The sequence below is a fragment of the Centruroides vittatus genome, unplaced genomic scaffold (genome assembly GCF_030686945.1).
Source record: "Centruroides vittatus isolate TY-2023 unplaced genomic scaffold, ASM3068694v2 contig_680, whole genome shotgun sequence".
NCBI lineage: Eukaryota > Metazoa > Arthropoda > Arachnida > Scorpiones > Buthidae > Centruroides > Centruroides vittatus.
The window spans coordinates 2,067,877-2,088,291 of NW_027122427.1; the positions used below are offsets into that span (position 1 = coordinate 2,067,877).

The 20,415-nt window shown below is 32.2% G+C and overlaps 1 protein-coding gene across 2 annotated transcripts in view; it reads right to left on the reverse strand.

Moving 5' to 3' along the window:
- The window catches only part of LOC136980165 (ankyrin repeat domain-containing protein 29-like), a 34,874-nt gene extending 18,033 nt beyond the window's left edge, over positions 1-16,841 (reverse strand). The window contains exons 1-3 of one of the 2 annotated variants that reach the window (XM_067276212.1): positions 16,705-16,841; positions 8,160-8,270; positions 2,093-2,191 (exon numbers count right to left, since the gene is read on the reverse strand). In XM_067276212.1, coding sequence (XP_067132313.1) covers positions 2,093-2,191; positions 8,160-8,270; positions 16,705-16,716 — 222 coding nt within the window. In that variant the 5' untranslated portion in view covers positions 16,717-16,841. Of the gene's footprint in view, positions 1-2,092; positions 2,192-8,159; positions 8,507-16,704 lie in introns of those variants that run through there. The other variant, XM_067276211.1, reaches the window with a different exon arrangement.
- Positions 16,842-20,415: the final 3,574 nt, after the last annotated feature.

Here is a 20,415-nt window from a genome sequence, read left to right on the forward strand (position 1 = left end):
TTTGGTCAAACGCATAGTATTGCGTACGCAGACGATGTGTTCTTGATATTAGAGGGTAGATCGAGAGCAGTCTTGGAGGATAAGGGAAACAGAATGCTTCAGAGCATCTATGAGTGGGGCGAGAAGCACAAGCTTAAATTCAACACACAGAAAACGAAAGCCATTGTGTTTAACAGGCCTAAAAAGAGTAACCTCTACCGGAGACCGCCCCACTTGAAAATGAACGGCAGCACCATCAAGGTGGAACGCACTCTAAAATATCTAGGTGCTATTATTGACTTTAGGCTAGCTTGGGATAGCCATATAGAATATATTACTGGGAAAACAGGACTTATATGTCAGGCATTTGCTCAAGTCGCCAAACGGAACTGGGGCCTCAATTCCAAGGCCATGTCGGTTATTTATGATGGCATTTATGTACCAATTACAACCTATGCGTGCGGCACGTGGGGGTGGGCTGTCACCAAGGTTCACCCCAGACGTAAACTATACTCCTCACAGAGACGTGCTCTTCTGTTGATCTCAAGGGCTTACCGCACGACCAGCAACATCTGTCTACAGGTTCTGTGCAAAAAACCGCCTATCGATCTTGTTATTACTCAGAAGCAACGTTACTGTAAATTGAAGTGGGGAGGTAATATACAGACTGAAACCGAAAACATAGACAACAAAGATATTGAATGGCCATCACCTTTCGGCAATACCCTTCCACCTTTTGAATCCTATCTGGTCACCCATGACAGTACTTCTAGTGCGGACCTAAAAGTTTACACAGATGGGTCATGTCATGACAATGGCGTGGGAAGTAGCTACGTCGTATACGATGAAGATAATGAAGTATACCACCAAAAGTTCCGTCTGCACTGCAAGTGCACTATTTTTCAAGCAGAGATGTGGGCTATCAGCAAAGCAGTGGAGCATATCAGCACTAATTATAACAATATGCATGTCTCTATCTTCACCGACTCACTATCTGCCCTCAACCTCTTAACTAGCAGAAACCAACATCCAACTGCAGAAAAAATCAGAAGGGATTTACATGCTTCCAGTTGCACTTTTGACATAAACTGGATCAGAGCACACCAGGGTGAGCGGGGAAATGAGAGAGCGGATACTCTGGCCAAGGAGGCTGCCACGGACAAATCCCTCTCCATTTCGTATTGCAAACTGAGTCAACGCACACTCCGCAACTTTCTGCGTAAAGAGACTCTTACTCTCTGGCAGCAAAGCTGGGACCAACATGAAGATCATATAACTCACACCTTTATTCCTAACCTCGAGACATTCCTGCAAAATAGTTGGTACACCCCCAACTACTATAATTCTCAAGTATTCACAAATCACGGAAGGTATGCTGCTTATCTGGTCAGGTTTGCCCACGGCACATCACCACTGTGCCCGACTTGCAACGTTGGGGATGGTGCTCTACACTACCTAAATGACTGCATGATATTGGATCAGCATAGACTTGAGTTACAACTTTTACTTCGGGAGCAGGGTGTGGGGTGGCCCTGCGATCCGGCTGACTTCTGGAGGACACGGGAAATTTTCCAGGCTTTCGACAACCTGGCTAGAAAGATTAGCCAAATCACACATAACCTCACTTTCCGCTAGGGGTACCACGGGTGTTCTGTCCTTTTGTGCTGTCCCCATGCGCTGGCACTGTAAGAGCGAAAGCATGCTCGTACAGCCAGCTGGGTTCCTTACTCCTATTTGTTATTACGGTTTTGCCGACACGCGCAAAGTTTGTCGCGCGGTTAACTGTTAATTCACTCTCAATTCTTTCATTTATGTCTGTAAAAATTTATATATCAGCATACCTGTAATTTTACCTGTCTTTATTCCCGGTAGTGCCCAAAGCGGAACCGGGACATGTACTAAAATTGGTACCTAATAAACTTAAAATGAATGAATGAATGAATGTACTACAAATGCATACACCTAATAATGGTCATTTAAAATGAATGAAAAAATTTGCATTTTAAATTAAATTATATTGCTGGAACTTAAAATTGTGTGTTATTACTCTATATTTATTAATGTAATGTACACATGTACTGTAGTAAACTTTATAAAATAACTTTTAGCTTACTTTTCTACATGCAGCAACATTTGCACCTTCTTCCAACAGTACTTTGGCACATTCATAATGATTATTTGCACAAGCAAGAATAAGAGCTGTCGTCCCTTCCTGTTAAAAATATTAATGATCATTAGATGTATTATTATATTTAAACAGACTCATCTCTTTATCACAGGTTAATCATATGGAAAATGAAAACATCAACAAAGTATAAAGCATAAGAATAATTTTCAATGAGAGTATCAAACAAAAAATAAATGTATTTAGACTGCATGTTTTAAATCAAAATTTAAATTATTATTATGGAATTACGAAGTAAAACTTATTCTTTTCACAAAATCATAGAACTGAGTTTTTTCCTCAGTAGAATACTGAAAAACAAAAACAATTATATAGAATTATGTTTAATTTTAACCCAATATAAATAAATAAATTAGCATTCAAAAAGATTTTAAATGTTTAATTCATAATTAAATTCATTTGATACAGTACAGTCAATTTTCTTTAATACTTCTTCAGTAAAAATCATTTACTGGAAAGCTTTCAAGTTTAGTTCTTAAACATTCTAAATAAGATAATTAGGAAGGGACTTTTACAAAAAAAATTAATTCCAAAAATTCACTTTAACTTCAGTCATATATTAATAGCTTTAAGTCTTACAAGGAAAGGGCATGATGACAGGATCATTAATTTTGATCAAACTCAGTGAGGATATAGTGCACCCCCAATGACTGACATGTGCCAAGCAGTAAGGTGCACTACTAAAAATTAAACAAAAAAATTAAAGTTGAAAATTACACAATAATTTAAAACCTTTAGAATTTTTATCATTCATAGTGTGGCTAGTAACTCTGTGGAGCGTGCCGGTTTCATAATCAAAAGGTCGGTGTTTTCAATCTTGTTGGTAACAATGATATTTTTTTAAAAAACTAAAATTTTCACTTTACTTTATTCTTGGTATTTTTCAATTTATTATATTTATTTATAAATTATTTTCAAATATTTATGTCCATATGTCCATTTGGGCACAACCTCTGCAAGCCATAATCCAGAAATAAAAATACAAACACTACTGTGTTTGAATGCTGGATATAAACTGAGTGTGGCATTAGATGGCCAGCGAGATACTGAACTTATTTAGCTTGTTGAAACATAATCTAATCCAACAGCAGGTTGTTTATATTTATTCCTAGTATTCCAGATAACATGTCAAAACATGCTCAACCTCACCAATATTATTACTCACTATCAACTTTTAACCTGTTTCTACACGATCATGCGACCTTCCTCCTAACGCTAAAACTACTTAACCCACCTCCCCTACCACTACTCTCTTCAACCATTAACATTTTTTTTTATTTATTGCCAAGTCCAGCTATAATTGATAAAATTAATGTGAGAAGTCTTCGTTTTAAGACCATTTTTTAAATAAAAAAATACAGTCAAACCTGTTTTTGTGCAGTCTTTTTCTGTGCGATTTTTATTTGTGCGATTTGTTTTGTGCGGTATATGAAAATTTCAATCAAATTGGAACATAATTGACTCCTGTAAAATTTTTAAAAACTCTATTGGTTGTTTTCTATGACATCAGCAGGTTTTTTCATTTTTTATTCAGTAAAATTTTTTTCTCATACCTTTATTTCGGTCCCCTCTTATTTTAATAGCATAAAAACCATAAATATTATGTTATATTTGAACAGATGCAGTAAGTTAGCTCCCCTCCAGCTTTAAACTGCGGGTGTGAAATTTCACGCCTTGTTAAATGAAATAACACTTCCTGCAGCTATATTTATCAAATAAAATCATTATTTAACATTATTTTTAACTTTTTAATGTTAGATTGGTATTTAAGTGGAAATAATTAATTAATATAAAAATTAAAATTCTTAGAGGATTTTTTTCCCCATTAGGTGATGCAGAAAAAGGCCCAAGGAGTTAAAAAAGCAATTCCTAGTTATTTCGTACGGTTTCGAGTTATTTTCTACGTGAGACTTTTTTTATGCGGTCCCTATTCACCGCATAAAAAAAAACATTTTTTTAATTGTGTTGCGAAAACTATTTTTTATAGCCACTCGTGAAGTTTCCCAGATTTTTTTTTATGCATTTTTTTTAATGTGGTCCCTATCCCCCGCATAAAAACAGGTTTGACTGTACTAAATTTTAAGTTAACTAGGAATAACAAAATACTAGGAATAACACTAAATACAAACAAAAACTTGAGTGTAACAAAAAAAAATTGACAAGATGGAATTTTTTTGGTATTTTTTTCATTATTAATACTCTTCAAACTCTTTGTGGCAGTGGCGTAGAAGTAGGAGAGCGCACCAGTAACAGGTTTGAAGAGTTTATTAATATTAATATTCTCTGGCGTGGAGACAAAAATGTGTATTTTTTTCATTTTTACCAAATTGAAATCTATAAGAAAATGTATAAAAATCCTTTGCAGTTTTTTACTTGCAGACCTGTGTTACTGTAAATATTTTTTTGTAAACTTAAATGTATATTAAATTTAAGAAATTTTGTGTTCATGTTCACTAGTGTGATTGACCCTAATAAAAATAATTACCTTAAGTTAGTAGATACATTTAATAGTTATTTCCATTTTTTTTTTTCCTATCACTCAATTAAATAAAATAGCAAATTATATTTACAATTAGGATATCAACAATAATATAAATCATGAATCTTAGATCATACCTATCTTATTAGAACAGACTAAGTATTATCTTCACAACAGAGTGGAAGTTACTTTTAAGAAATTTCTGCATATGTATGTTATGTATATACTTATTTTAAACATACTTATTTGTTTGATAAAAATGGCCAGGATAGTAAGTAAAAGCTTAGAAAATTTATTAAAAAATTTCTCGAAAAAAATTATACATTAAGAAATCTTTAGCATTTTATATATTGAGGCAGATGAGAAGCCTCTAAAGAAAGATCAACTCCATTGTGACTGTTATTTTCTCAGGTGTTAAAAGGACAAAATAAAGATATTTTTAATACATAGTCTTTTTTGAGGTTTTTTTTTATAAGTTTTTGTTTATACTTATTCTGCTTAAACAATTTCATTATTCATTACTTAATGAGATCTACATGGTTTGAGATTCATGACATATATATATCGGAAAGTAATTTCATTTTTTTACCACCAGAGGAATTAGTTGTATTTTTACCTGCCAATTTCATTTTAAACCATATTGTCGTCATGTATTTTGACAGCTGACATTTCAAGGCTTATTTATAAAAAATTTTGTTTAATTCTGTGCAATTGTTTTTTCTTTTTGGTGTCTCATCAAATATGGAAAATTGAAAGCAGAATTTTCAGCATATGTTGCTTTTTTATTACCAAAAAAATAAAAATGCTGTTTAAGCAAGAAAAAAGTTGTGGTACATGTATGGAGAAGACGTGTTGACAGAATGACAGTGCCAAAACTGGTTCACAAAATTTCGTTTTGGCAATTTCAATATTGAAGATGCACCACGTTCTAGAAGCCCAGTTGAAGCTGATGAAGACAAAATAAAGGTATTGATCAAAGCAAACTGTCGAATAACAACATGAGAAATTGCTAAGCTAAAAGATTAAATTTGTCAAATTGAACTGTTTATGATCACTTGAAATGACTTGCAATCAGAGCTCAATATATGGATTCCACATGTTCTTAAAGAAAGAGATGCTCTCTTTGGTAGGATTTTGAGGAAATTTTTTTTGAACTTCTACCAGACAATTCCACAACTGATTTGAAAGTGTATCGACACCAAATGGACAAATTAGGTGATACCATCAAAGAGAATTGATCAACAGAAAAGATGTAGTGTTTCTATACCACTCACCAAACCATCAGTTCATGTCATGAAAAAAGAAAAATTCTTACGAAAGTTTTCGTCTATGTGAAATAGACATCCTCAGGTCCCAACGATATCGAACAAATGGCCAGTAAAAGGATGAAGATGTCTATTTCACATAAATGAAAACGTTTGTAAGAATTTTTCTTTTTTCGTGACATGGTTTGTGAGTGATATATTTACAATTACACAGTTTTTGAGATATATTGGTGTAGTGTTTCACCATGATAATGGCAGATCTCACACAAGTTTGGTAACTGGTCAGAAACTGTTAGTTTGAATGGGATGTGCTACTACACCCACCATATCTGCCATATCTGGCACTCTTGGATTATTACTTGTTCCAGTCTTTACAAAATTTTTTAAACAGTGAAGTTTAAACATTTAAACAGTGAAACAGTTTAAACATTTACTTCAAATGAGGATATCAAAAATCACTTGGATCAGTTTTTTTGTATGAGAAGATTTTATAAACGTGGAATCATGCTACTACTAGAAAGATGGCAACAGATATTTGACCAAAATGGTCGATACATAATTCAATAAAATATTTATATATTATAAAAAAATTGTTTTTATTCCACAAAAACAACAAAATTACTTTCCGAACAACCCAGTATATAGGCCTATATCATGTGTATATTTATGTACAGTAGGAAGTATACTTACATTAGGAAGTATTACCCGAAAGTAACTTCTACTCACAACTTACATACCGTAAATGGGTACAAATGTAGTTACCGTATTTTACGGACTATAAGACGCTACGGACTATAAGACACACCTTAATTTTTAAGCAATTTAAAGAAAAAAATACCTATAAGACGCTATGGACTATAACACGCATCTGAATTTTGGAGGCAATCTTTCGAAGAAAAAAGTGCGTCTTGTAGTCCATAAAATACGGTATATACTTGTAGCTCTGAATGAGGTAACTGGGGCTTATCAGAGCTGTAGAAGGCTCAATTTAAGCTCCGAATGACCTAGTTAGGACCTTATCAGAGCTGTAGAACATACTCATATAGGAGCAAAAAAGTCAAAGAAACCATATCTCTACATGTGACCCTTTGCAAGATACAGCCCCCTAAAATCAGCCTACTTCCAGGTTGCATGCAATTGGGAATTGTGTTGCTCCACTAAAACCATCACATTTAGCAATTTAGCCAACACAATTATGCAGGTGCATAGCTCATTCAACTGTTCATGGAGTACTTGATGTTGTATAGTTTTAGAGGTGTGGGGGGGGGTGATAGCAAGCACTAAAGTGCACAACTATATACTCTTCATTGGTCAAGGCAAGCAATGACAAGTTTAATGGTTCCATAGAAAGTAGATCTGCAGAACTAACAGAAACAACAAACAAGTCAGCATAACAACAAGTTTGGGTTTTAATTCAACTATTCCCAATTCATGATATAGAATCAAAAAGCCATCTGTCATGTGATTCACACTTCCTTTGACAATTTACAACACATAACCATAATACACTCTAATATGTGATTCACATTCCCTTTACTCCTCCTCTCAAGGGTTCCTTGGCAAATAGCAATTGAGAACCACGTAACAAAACACTTACAATTTTTCTCCTCGAACATACAAGGAGGAAGAAAAAACTAATGTCCTCAAACAAAGCTTTCTTCCATCTTCTATGTCTCGAGCACGTGCTTGCTCGACGTTCTAACAGACAAGATCCAACAGGGACAGATTTCTTCTTGTGGTCCTTGATTACTCTCCACAGTTATTTATTCCAGTAGATGCATGGCCATCCGTTCTATGACATTCTTCATCATAACTATCTCTCTCCGCTTTTGGTATGAGTGACAAGCAAGATACAAGCACAATGAAGCACAAAAAAAAAGTGTCCCACACACACAACTCCCAATGTTTTTTATTCCCCAAGAGAATATCCTCTCTCCCCGTGCGACTCCCCAGATGCCAACATATTGTATGCCGGGAAAAGGCGGTATTACCGAAATAACAAAGGGAAAGAGCACACAAAATAATATATATATACATTGCAAAGCACTACGTGAGCCTTGACCAACACAGAGCATAAAGAGCATGCGGTAGTACCGGTACATGGTAAAAACTGACCTTTGGAGGTCAATATCTCACCAAGGGTCGCAGTTCCTTTGACTTCTTGCTCATACAAGGATCTAAAATTTTGGGGTCCAAACCCCTCATTCAAAACTGCAATTTTACCCTGTAAATGTAAACATAAACTACTTACTACGTCAGTACAGTCGATGTAGACTTTTCCACTATCCAGAACTGTGACGAGACTAGTGAGATCTCCCTTTAAAGCAGCTAAATGAAGCTGATGAGCGGTAGGAGTCTCTTTCTGGAACGAAAAATAAGTGAAGTTGCTAGCTGCAAATCCTTGAAAGGGCATCTCTACAAAAGTGAGAATGTCATTTCTCTCGTATTTAAAATTACTGGCTTCGCCGACTTTCATTAGCTTATTTTAATTATAATTTATGTTTATAAATATAATAAATACAAACAAATCATTAATCCAAATTAATTTTCGTAACGATTATCGCGAATAGTAAACATCACGTCGTTTATTTTGCCAAGTTCATGTGTTCGTCACTAGAGGTCTCTTGTAATTTTCATATTTATTTTTAAATTCTTTTTTTTAAATTAATATTTACGTATTTTATGCGAAATATTACATATATTTATTTATTTATAACTTAATATATATATTATAATATATTTTTGAATAATTATAATATCGAGACGGTCGTATCCTTCACTGCGCTTTGCCACATTTTTTTATATACTTTTTCGGCCCCGTGGGCACTAAGAGGGTCTCTTATAGCAGGCCCATTATGAGGCGACCGGGTGGTGAGGGACGGGGCCCGACATATCCGAACGGACTAGCCCCCGAAAAATTCCTGGGGATTCCTTGACACGTCTGGATTCGATCCCGGATCACCCAGAGATGTAGGCTGCCACCTTGACTGCTCGGCCATCTGGCCGTCCGCTTTGCCACATCGCTAAGCGTTTTTTTTTTAAACCCTTTCCGCCCTAAGAACATTAACAGAGCCATTTTAACAAACCCTTTATGAATTCGGCTCAGCCCACGTTGGTGGCAGGCTTCATATATCCGGACAGACCATTCCCGAAAAATTCCTGGAATCTTTCCACCCGTCGAGATTCGAATCCGGGTCCACAGAGCGGTGAGCACCTTAAGCGTTCGGCCTACCTATTTAGTCTACGCAAGCACAGGCGTAACTAGGGAGGGGCGGTGGGGGCGGCCCGCGCCCGGGTGTCAGCCGTGTAGGGGTGACACCCGGTAAGTCTGTACCTATATAAAAAAAAACAGATCAACAGCTCGCCTCCCATGACACTTTCTTCGCTATGAAGAGACACCACGAGAGCTCGCACCAGCTGAAAATCTTACTATGATTTATTCTATAAATCTAAACTCATACGTCGCGACATCGCATATTCAATATAGCGTTCAAGTTGCTCGAGTGCGAAGATATTACAATTCAACAGTGTTTTATAAAAGAGCTAAAAAAGGTGACACCACGATATCCGCACCGAGTGTCATTCATGCTAGCTACGCCACTGTACTCAAGCCATCAGCGATGCGGGTAATCGCGACTCAAAAATTTCTGGTAACATTCATGTATGACAGTTAAGTTGCAATAATATATTAACTTATAAATTCTATTTGAAGATTCTGCTCAATGATTTCATTTAAAATTCTTTAATTTTTAAATAATATCACTGCGTTTAAATACAAAAGTAGAATACAATATTTATGAAAATTCATTACTCATTAACCATCGTATTTCTTTACCATTATCATTTTAAAAATGTAGAAACTTAGATTAATATGATACTAATGTTCAAAAATTGTAATTAATTATACTCTGTTGCATCGATAGATGAACCTTAAATCAAAACAACCAAATTTTCCACACGGAATAAAAAAATTCATTACAAACATCAGCACATGGATTCATCATTGAAGAACAAATCAAATGCAAATATTACAAATCAGAAAGTGGATCAATGTCAGAAATGGATAAACTTATTAATTAATATGCAATATTTGTGATGAAACTTCTTCAATGATTAAGGTTACCGAACGTCCGGGTTTAGCGCGGAGTCCTGGTATCATGACAACATTTGGTATTGTGTCCGGGATTTTTTATGTGGGAAAGAAACAAGGAAAAAGAAATTATTTATAAGTGCAATGATAATTTATTACTCAAAGTTTGCCACAAGTATCTTCAATATCAATAAAGTAACCGAAAAATAACTTAAACATTCTTTATTGCAAATAGAATTTTGTAATTCTGAAAAATGTGTTGGTAAAATGATTTTTAAGTATTTTAGAAAGGTTTAGCATTGTTTTTTTTCAGCCCACGAAAGTGTTCTTCTCAGTAGTAACAGCGGCGCGAAAAACGTTGTTAATCGAATTGATGTGTTTACCATGGGCATCGGCACCATTAGAAAAGATATCCATTTTTTCCATCCGACAGGTGTCGACTACAAGCGCCGGTCGTAAAATCTACACGTGAAAGTGAATTCAATATATTCTCGTAATGACTTTTATGACCATATGAAATCTAATAAAAAGCTATTAAGGAAAGTATTATGTAGTGAAAAATACAATGCAATAGAGCTAAAACAAGAACAACCATTCTCATCAGTTGCATAACTTTTTTCTTTAATGTGTAGATTAAATATTTTTCTGTAATTTGTATTTTCATCTTTTCATCACACACTTTTATAGGAAACCTTGTATTATAGAAAAAGGATTAAATCATTTAACTTACCTTAATAATAATAAATTTTATCCTTTTCGAAAGTAATGTATTCTGGATTTTTTAAACCCATCATTAGGATAAATGTCCGGAATTTCCGTTCTAGAATTGTGGTAACCATATCAATGATGTATCATTGTACTGTAATACTGTAATGAAGTTTTTATTGCCATTCCACGGGCAGAATTTGATTTCTATTGCACCCCCGGCTTTAAGATGCGCCCATAAATTTGCAACTGAACGTTTGTTTTGTTTTATTTGTTTACGACAACGCGACATATGGATGATCTACTCGGGAAGACCTTCTATGAAAAACTGACCCTTTTATGTGTTACTAACATGAAGTTAAACCCGGAAAACACCATTTGTCCAGCCTGTTGGCGAGGGGCGAACCCATGACCAACTATCAGTGTTCAGTGGTTTTATCCACTCGGGCACTGGTGGACATCAACTGAATTTAACGTACAGTATATTTACATAATATGTATATTTGTAAAGGAATTTTTTATAAACGTTCTAATGTTTAAAATATGAGATACATATAAATAAAATAATATATAATATACAAACTTCATATCATAAGATGTGAAGATAATTGAGTACAGGTCATAATTTATGCTTAAATCTTATTTTTTTTTTTTTTTCTTTCAATGGTTAAGTGACATGAAACAAAGTTAAAATTTCATTCACTAAGAGAAAAATATATATTGTAAATATCTGCCTTTGATTATTTGTATGACAAGTGGTACTTTTGTATGCCGTTTAAGTTAAATTAAAATCGATGTTTTTAATCGATAACTTGGGAATTTCCACCGTTTTCTGTGATTCGTCAACTGCTTCAAATTTCATTTTTATCCTGCTAACTTAGATTAGTTAATTTTTATTAATTATTTTTATGCTAAAAGTAATGCAAATTAAGCACTTCTTGCACTTACAGAATTCACGAATTCAAGAACAAATTTCTATAAAGTTCTACATACGAATCAAAAATTAAATTAATTATAATTTTCAGGCTACCTCTTTATTTTCTTTATAAAGCAAAAATTACTTTTATAGAAACAATTCAAATGTAATAAACATATAATCATTTGTCACATCATATTTATGACTTTACGGTGTAAGTTACGGGAATTAGACAATTGGAATTAAAATGCTATAAATAAGAAAAAAGAAACAGAATTCGTTTGTAGAAACGAAATTAATTTTTTAATTTCAATTTTTTCATTTGCGGATCAATACAAATTGTACTGTACTGTACATGTTGAAATGTGTATTTATGTATAAACATACATACACATTTCAACTGTTATATACAGTATAAAGATTTTATATGCTAGTTGAATAAGAAAGAATAAATTGTTAAATTCTCTCAACTTAGCTTAAATAAGCACGTGAAAATTAGAGATAAATCATTAATAATAAATACACAATTCTTTCATTAGTATCAGGTTATTACATTAAGCAAATACAAGTGATTTAAACCACACTAAAGTGAAAATGTAAAGTAATAAATGTTTGTAATAAGCACATAATTTTATTTCGTTTAAGCATTATTATAAAAACGATTCTTCGTTCTTAGAAATACATTATATTGCACAATTAATTAGTATTGTTAGTGTATTTTACTCTCGATAGAAGTATCCAATTCCTGTTGATTAAGATTTTAACAGGAAATCTATAAGTAATCTTAAATAATGTCAAAGGTTACTCGTTATTCGGTAAGTTCAATAATGTCAAAGGTCGGTTAAGTTTTAAAATTAAGTGAGGACAATTGATAATTGTAACAAGGTATCACAATTTTATTACTCTTACGCGGTCTAAATGAACTGAATATAATATCAAATATATAAAAAATGTTTACATTATTATAGAAAATATAACTTACTATTAGATGTACAATAATTAAAATGGATTACAAAATATTTTTATCTAATCAATCATAAAAAAATCCCAACAACGAGTTGCTTAACTTTTCCGGCGACATTTAAAACTTCGTGTGGCGCCATCTGTTATGAGATTTTATTTTAAAACCCTTTTATATTATTACTATAAAATAGCAAAACGTTTAATTTTGAGGTTGGGGTGAGTTTTATAATAATAATAAAAAAAAATTATAAATGCTAATAACGAGTATAATCTTCATTAGGTCCGACCTACTCGAGATATGACACACGACGACCCTCTATCTCTCTACCTAATAACCTTAAACCACAAAAATTTAATAGTATCAATCCACCTAATATAATAACCTCCCCGCAAAATTTCAGAAATTTTCGACAAAAGGCACAGGAGTTATTAAGTTTCAAAGTGGGTGAACAAAGTCGTGCTCCCCCACACATACAAACAGAAAACCCTCGAATTTGTTTGCATTTCTCGACGTTTCGAGGTCTCCCGAGTCCAAAAATGTAACAATCTTGAGCATTTTTCGACCGATTGTCATACTTTCCGTATAACAGAGCCGAAAATATAAAAATAATAACAGGAAAAAATAATTCTGTATCCGTACAGAGAGGAGAAAAGTCTCGTCTCTCAGCACTGCCAGGGAGAAAAACGATTTGTATGAAATTCCGTTAACATTATTAAGCTAAACGGGATTAAATAAAACAACCGAAGTAAGATAATGCCTTACTTGTATATGAAGAATCTAAATGTTTTTAGTAAATACAACATTTAAATTAAATTATAAAAAAATTTGAGAAACGAAATAATTAAACAATCGGAACAATTTGTATTATCAAATAATAATATTTGACTAATTGTTGACGATCGAAATTAAAGAATGGCCAACGCAAAATTAAAAAGAGAGAAGATCGAATCGAAGAAATCAAGAAAACCACGTCCACTCATTACACCATTTGACATTCGTGTGGAAATACAAGACTTTTATCCTTTTATAGTATAAAAAAGTTAAGCAAACGGAAATGACTAATGTGTTGCTGCAACTTTTTAATGGCTTTTCATATTTACAATTACATTGTATAGAAATACAAAAGAAAGTTATAAAAATTTATACCTTATTTCATATTTAAATGCATTTTTCTAATTATTTCAGACTTGATAAAGAGCAATGGAAAATTGTTAAAATCTGAATTTGTTAGAATCAAATTTTAACAAAATTTCTGTTTCAAAGTTGATTAAAGGAAAACTTACTTTACAGTGTTTTATATAAAATTATTAGGGTGTGAAATTCCATTCGTCACCTTCTTGCCATATACCCTTGGAAACTCTGGATAATTCCAATGGCTAAAATAGATCTGGCAATTGCCGATGACTAGTCACCAATCAGCCTAAACTCTGATTGATGCCGCCCTATAGGACATATAGGCATCCGAGGAAACAAAAGGGATGTTAAATTATTAAAATTTTTGCTTCTAACATATAAAAACATCTTGAGGGGATAATTTTTTAACCGATCGCCTTACTTTACCTCTGTAGATTTAGTCTCATGGCTAAGGCCCGAGTCAAATGGTATTGCAGTCTCTATCCATCTGGACCTGTATCGAAGCATCATTTTTTTCCCCTTAAATTATAAATTATTAAAAAAATAAACAAAAGTAAGGCGAATATCACTTCTAATTCTTATTCGAACTTATGATTTTCGATGAGTCATTAATCCATCCCGAAACAAACTTTTTTGTATGTAGTTGAGTCCGCTTATTGTAATCAATCGTTTGTTGTTAGCAAAATTAGGACGTCTCAAAACATAAATTATAATAATTTCAGTTATTTTCTTCAGGTAAATAGAAATTTTTAAGCTCTTTTCAAGAGAATATAGCTATCAGAATCGACATACCACTGATAACGAGCAATAGTTATCAGTTACTGTTATCGGTCTCCATTAGTACTTTAAACGTTAATCGAAATAGCAATTTAACTATTATCGTGTGGACAATGTGATAATACTTAAATTGCTTTTCTTCTATTTCTTTCTTCAATTAATCTACAGCTATTATTATAAAGCAGGGATTCCCAACGGGGTCGATATAGACCCCCTGAGGTCGATGGAATTTTGAAAGGGATCGATAGAATTCAAGAAGTCAATTGGGGTCGATGAAAAAGTCAGATACTTATTGTACTTTTTCAATAATTTCAGATAATTTTCAAATAAGGGGGCTGTCCGTAAATGACGTCCACACTAGAAGGGAGGGAGGAGGTTATGACAAGTCGGACAAAGTCGAACAAAGGGGGTTGGTTGAGCTTCAGTAAACGTTCGTTTCATTTCCTTAAATTTTATACAGTTTACGCAAATTTTTTGAATGTATATAATATTCATATAGTGATAAATGTTTAAATACAAATTGAGTTTAGTTGGACGTCCGAAGAAAAGAGCGGGTTATGGAAACTTGGGCAAATTGGGACAAGAAGAGGGGGAGATTATTAAAAATTCAAGAATAATGTGGAAGTAATTTATGGACAATACATAAGAATAATAACAGTCATGTGGGAAATTCATTAACTGATTTAATAATTTATTTGATATATTACGCAAAATCTTAGGAAATGGCATAAAAATTTTAAGGGGGTCGATTGAAAAGAATATCTTTTATATGGGGATCAATGCAAGTAAAAGATTGGGAACTTCTTATAAACAATACTGCAAAAATCAGCAGGAAAACTGAAACACTCAGCAGGCAAACACACTGAATGAAGTAATTACTATAAATTAATAAATCTTTAAGCTATATATATATTAATTGTTTTCACATGTACTTTTACTATCAAAGTCAATAAAATCAACATTTTTACTACTTATAGTCTCATTTAATGTTATCATTTGGTTTTTGTTATCAGCCCAGACGAGTTCCAAAATATTAAAATAAGAGCATTCTACTGTATTTAATATTCATATAAATATTTCTCCATATTTGCCTTTAGTATAAATTCAATTTTAAAATGAGATATTAATATAAATAGTCAATATACTTTAATGATTCGAGATGACGAAGCAACGTAGAAAAATATTATTATAAAATTCATTTAAAAATATTTATTACTCATAAATTTTTTTAAAAAATATTCACTAGAATGTCATTATAATTTTTTCTTAAACAAATAAAAAAAAAACTAAAAATTATTGAATTAATTCCAAAATATTGAATTTTTACATTAGGTAAGAACTTATTTTAATATGCAGTTATACACGTAAAAAAGTACCAGTTAATGTTATTAATTTCAAATAATTGTTCTGTATTTTTAAATTATTCTTATTAAATAAATTAAGCATATTTATATTTACAGCACATTAAGCACGCATATAAAGTAAATACTTTTTGTACATCACATCTAGATAGAAGGGGTCAAAGGGTATTTGCGCTGTGCCCCGGATAGAAAAAATCTCCCAAAATAGTGGAGTTTCTTTTGATAAGAAGCAAAAAATTCGTTTTTTATTTAATTTATTGTTTTATAGAGAGGGATGGGCAGCATTTCACCTCTCTATATATCTATACAATTAAATATAAATTAATATTACGTTTAATGTATTTATGTATTTCATATATTAATTTTAATACGTGAAAAAATCCTTCAGATTTATAAATAGATGTAATAAAAATAAATACATTAAAAAATAATAATAATAAATTAATATTTTTCTATCAAAGATTACACACTTTTCAGAAATATAAGATAATTAAATATTTAATTTTATATTGATATATTATTATTTAACTAATTTAGTTTACTCTATTAATTTTGTTTTTTATAAGCACTTTGTATGAAAAATATTATCGTCGAGCAACCACCCCCTTGATAAATAAAAACTTTAACGAAAAGTAAAATCGATTTTCACGTTGAGCTACTGTAAATTTTCCGATCGATATCAGACCACTTAAGTGTAATTAACGCTTAGAAAATTATTTAAATAACATCGTTACCCGAAAAATTAACGTCCGCATCTATTAACAATTTAATATAATAATTCATAGAAACGTACAGAAGGTAAGTCATAGAGTTATAATTTAAAAATTACAATTTGAAACGTCACCCTACCCTCATAGCCATGTTGTCTTTACTGCTGAGATGACGTAACTCTCCGATACCTTTCACACGCTTTCGAGGACCACAAGTCAATACACGTGTACTAACCGATGCCAGCCATATTTACAGTTGTCTGTGTGACGTTTTCGTGACGTAATAATTGCCGTAATAAAGTATGATATTGTTATCTGCTTTGTTGAATTTTGTATTAATCATATATAATCAGCTAATAAAAAATGTATTATATATATATATATATATTAAATATTTTAACTTTTATATAAGCTTATATATATATATATATTTTTTTTTTATTCTGTGTGGTGTGTGTATTATATCAATTAAAAAATATTTACTAATATTACTATTTATTTTATTTTATTATTAAATTCATTAGAACGATATTAAATTATTTATTTATTTATTTATGTGTTGTATTCGTAGGGCATGTTGCGCTGTTAGATCGATTTCAGTTCGATGACTTCACTTTTTCATTAAGTATTTTGGAAATTAAACAGATTTACCTGTCAAACTGGATATCTTTGATGCTAATTAAGATAAAGGTGAAATATTTAGGCTCTTGCCACCAACCCAACGTTCTGTCGAACGTTCAAAATAAAGATATGAGTGTTAAAATGCATTATCGGGCTGTGTTAATTTAAGTTAATATTCTAATAAGCAATAAATTCCTTTTTAAAAAAGAAAATACGCAATTTTTATTAAATTGCAGAATACAAGATCTTATTTTCGAAACATTTTAGATGAATTTTACTATAATTTTTATTATATTTTCTTTATTTCAAAAGTACCGTGGGATTTCCTTTTCTCTATTTCTCTGAGAAAATTAAAATCAAAAAAGGAAAATATATTTGATTATTATCTATATTTATCCCTTTATTACCTACAATGGCGATTTTTCTGGCGTATTTATTAAGAAATTTTAATATGAACGAACAATTATTTATTGTGATATCGTCACAAATGCCAGGATGCAATTTTTAACCATATTTTTTAATTTATTTAACTTAAAATATCTCAAATTAGTAGTGGCTTGCCCCTGTACATCATACTTTTCCGTTAGCAATAGAGTTGTGCCGGTCATCTATCTTTCCAAGGAAAATATTTAAATTTAAATAACGTGACTTCCAATTTGTACCGGAAGTTCGCATATAGGGCCTCTTGCTCTTAATATTTCCGTGTATATTCTTGGCTTTCATCTATCCAATTCTGTTCTCTAGATTAAGGAAAGACAGACAGACCGTAGTAGTTTCTACGTCTATAAAATTAACGATATCTTTACTAACAAAAAAAACAATTTTTAAGACTGGTTTTTATTAATAAAGAATTATTTTATGAATTTTATTTGGCAAAAAGTTCCCGCAAAAAGGCAACACAGGCCCACTTTACCTCCGGACCCCATTAAAGCTCTCGACGGTCCTGATACTAAATAGGTTTGCCCCAGTTTGCATATTGAAGCAAGCTACTTGGAAAAAATAATCTTGTTAAAGTTTAAAAGTACAGTATCGTGTCGTTTCCACGATCTTCACTATATCCTAATTCTATCACAATATACATACGGTAATTCTCATTATGAACAAGTGAAATAACTGTTTTCTTAATGAGTTTCTTTTCCTATGATTTTCATTACAAAGCCATATTAGACGTTACAAAAAATCAATGTAAATTCACAAAACTTTCTGTTTATTTTAAAACAAAGTTATGTAGAAAAGTATTCATATAATTTTGAAATGGTTAAGCAGATAATTGCCTACCCTGCTTAAAATCGTAACAATACTTTTACTTTGATTAGTTTCTAGCGAATCAACGGCAGAATGGCACAGCAATCTTAAGAATGGGCCGAAAATTTTAGCCCACATTTTTTATTTTCAAATTTCGCATAGTTTGAACATCAAACGGATATTATACAGATGGAAATAATATATTAACAGTAAACAAAGTAACACCAATCAGTTATTTCTGGTCGGGTTCAGTTTTGCATGTAGCTTAATTCTCGTTTGTAGATTGTTTCCAGGTATCTTTAGTTAAACATCAGTGCAATGTCAGAGGAAGTTAAGGCATCAGCTTTGTTACTCCCGGGGACTCGGAATCGAATTCTAACAGGCATCTAGGGCTCCCGTGCGAGCTGTGCAATTGCACAGGGACCCTAGTTCTGCCACTAGTTCTTAGAAAGCCAAGAAAAATTTAACCATAATCAAAGAAGACGTTTTATTTAATACAACAGAACTTCAGTATCATTGTCAGTAAGTAGGCTACAATTTGATTAATTTCGAATCTTAAAACGCTCAATAAAGGAATTATTAAGCTGCAAAGTATTGACCTGCACAAAATGATCTGTGCACTCGCACGCGTGTGTGTAATAGAAACGCCGAGAAAACTGGTACAGTCAGAAGGTGGTACACTTTAACAAAATTACACAACTTCGCTAAAAAAAAGGTAGGAAACGATATTAATGAAATAAAGCCTTAAAAAAAATAGAAAAGTTATTAAATAGATTCTATGTTATTCAATACAAATGGAGAAAACCAATTTAAATTTATCGTTAAATAGTGACGAATTTACTATTAGAAATTTGAAGGAATAGATTTTGAAATAAAAACTATATTGAATGCGTCTCAAAATCGAACAGACGAAATTCTGTCGTGTGTGGAACATCTACGTATCACTCCTATTCAAGTACACTACTACATATCACTCCTGATCATAACAGTCATTTGTTTTTATGTTAAAAGACGGTTATAACAAAAATATCCTGTTTAAAAATATTGCGAATAGCTGAAAAATCTTCGAATAACACATAATATTCTCCCGAAAGTTATTCTAACATTTCGTGAATTTTTATTGCAATTTTTTCTAATTTAAAATAAAATCTGATGTAAATTTGCTGCCAAGTAAAATCACTTAGAAATAATTGAATACGATGGAATAAACATGAATTGCATATTCATAAACATTTAATACATAAAGCATTATAAAGCATTTTATATTCAACAAACGCTAACTCAGATTACCAGTAAACGAATGATTCATAATATAGGCCTTACATGCACATCACTCTAAGTTGCATTTTCAAGAGTCAGTTTTCAAACTTTTGAATAATATAATAAATCTCTAAATGACCTAATCGGTTTCTAGAAACCAGTTAAAACTGTCGTAGCAAAGTTAATTTTTTTTTTTTTTTTTTCCTATAAACTCAGTACTGTATCATAATTTGAAGCTATTTCTGAGAAATTATTTGGCTCTATATTACTACAGAGAAGTGAACAAAAAATACAGCATTTCATATAGTCATAACAGAAAATATGTGTCAATCGTAAAGCGTCGGCTAGTCGAAATTGCAATAAAATGTTAGCCTTTCTTCATGGGGTTTGGTTTGACGAGATAGGGCAATGCAATACTGGCATCTGCCAAAAGGAGTTTCCACCCGGGAAAACTTATGGAAAAATGGCATTCTTTTAGATGTGACAATTTCATGTGGAGAAAACCTGGAAAACTCCATGCGACCATCCCGTTGTTCGGGCGCGAACCAGAGACCAACTAATAGTCTTCAGTGGTGGGCTGAAATTCATATAATTTATCATGCGCAATATGATTCAGGTCCCTCACCTATAATGGCGTACCCACCCTTGCTAGTCGATCTCATTAAAGGTCAGGCCCAATTGTAATAGGCGTAGTTGTGATCGAACGTATAATCTACAATGTGCT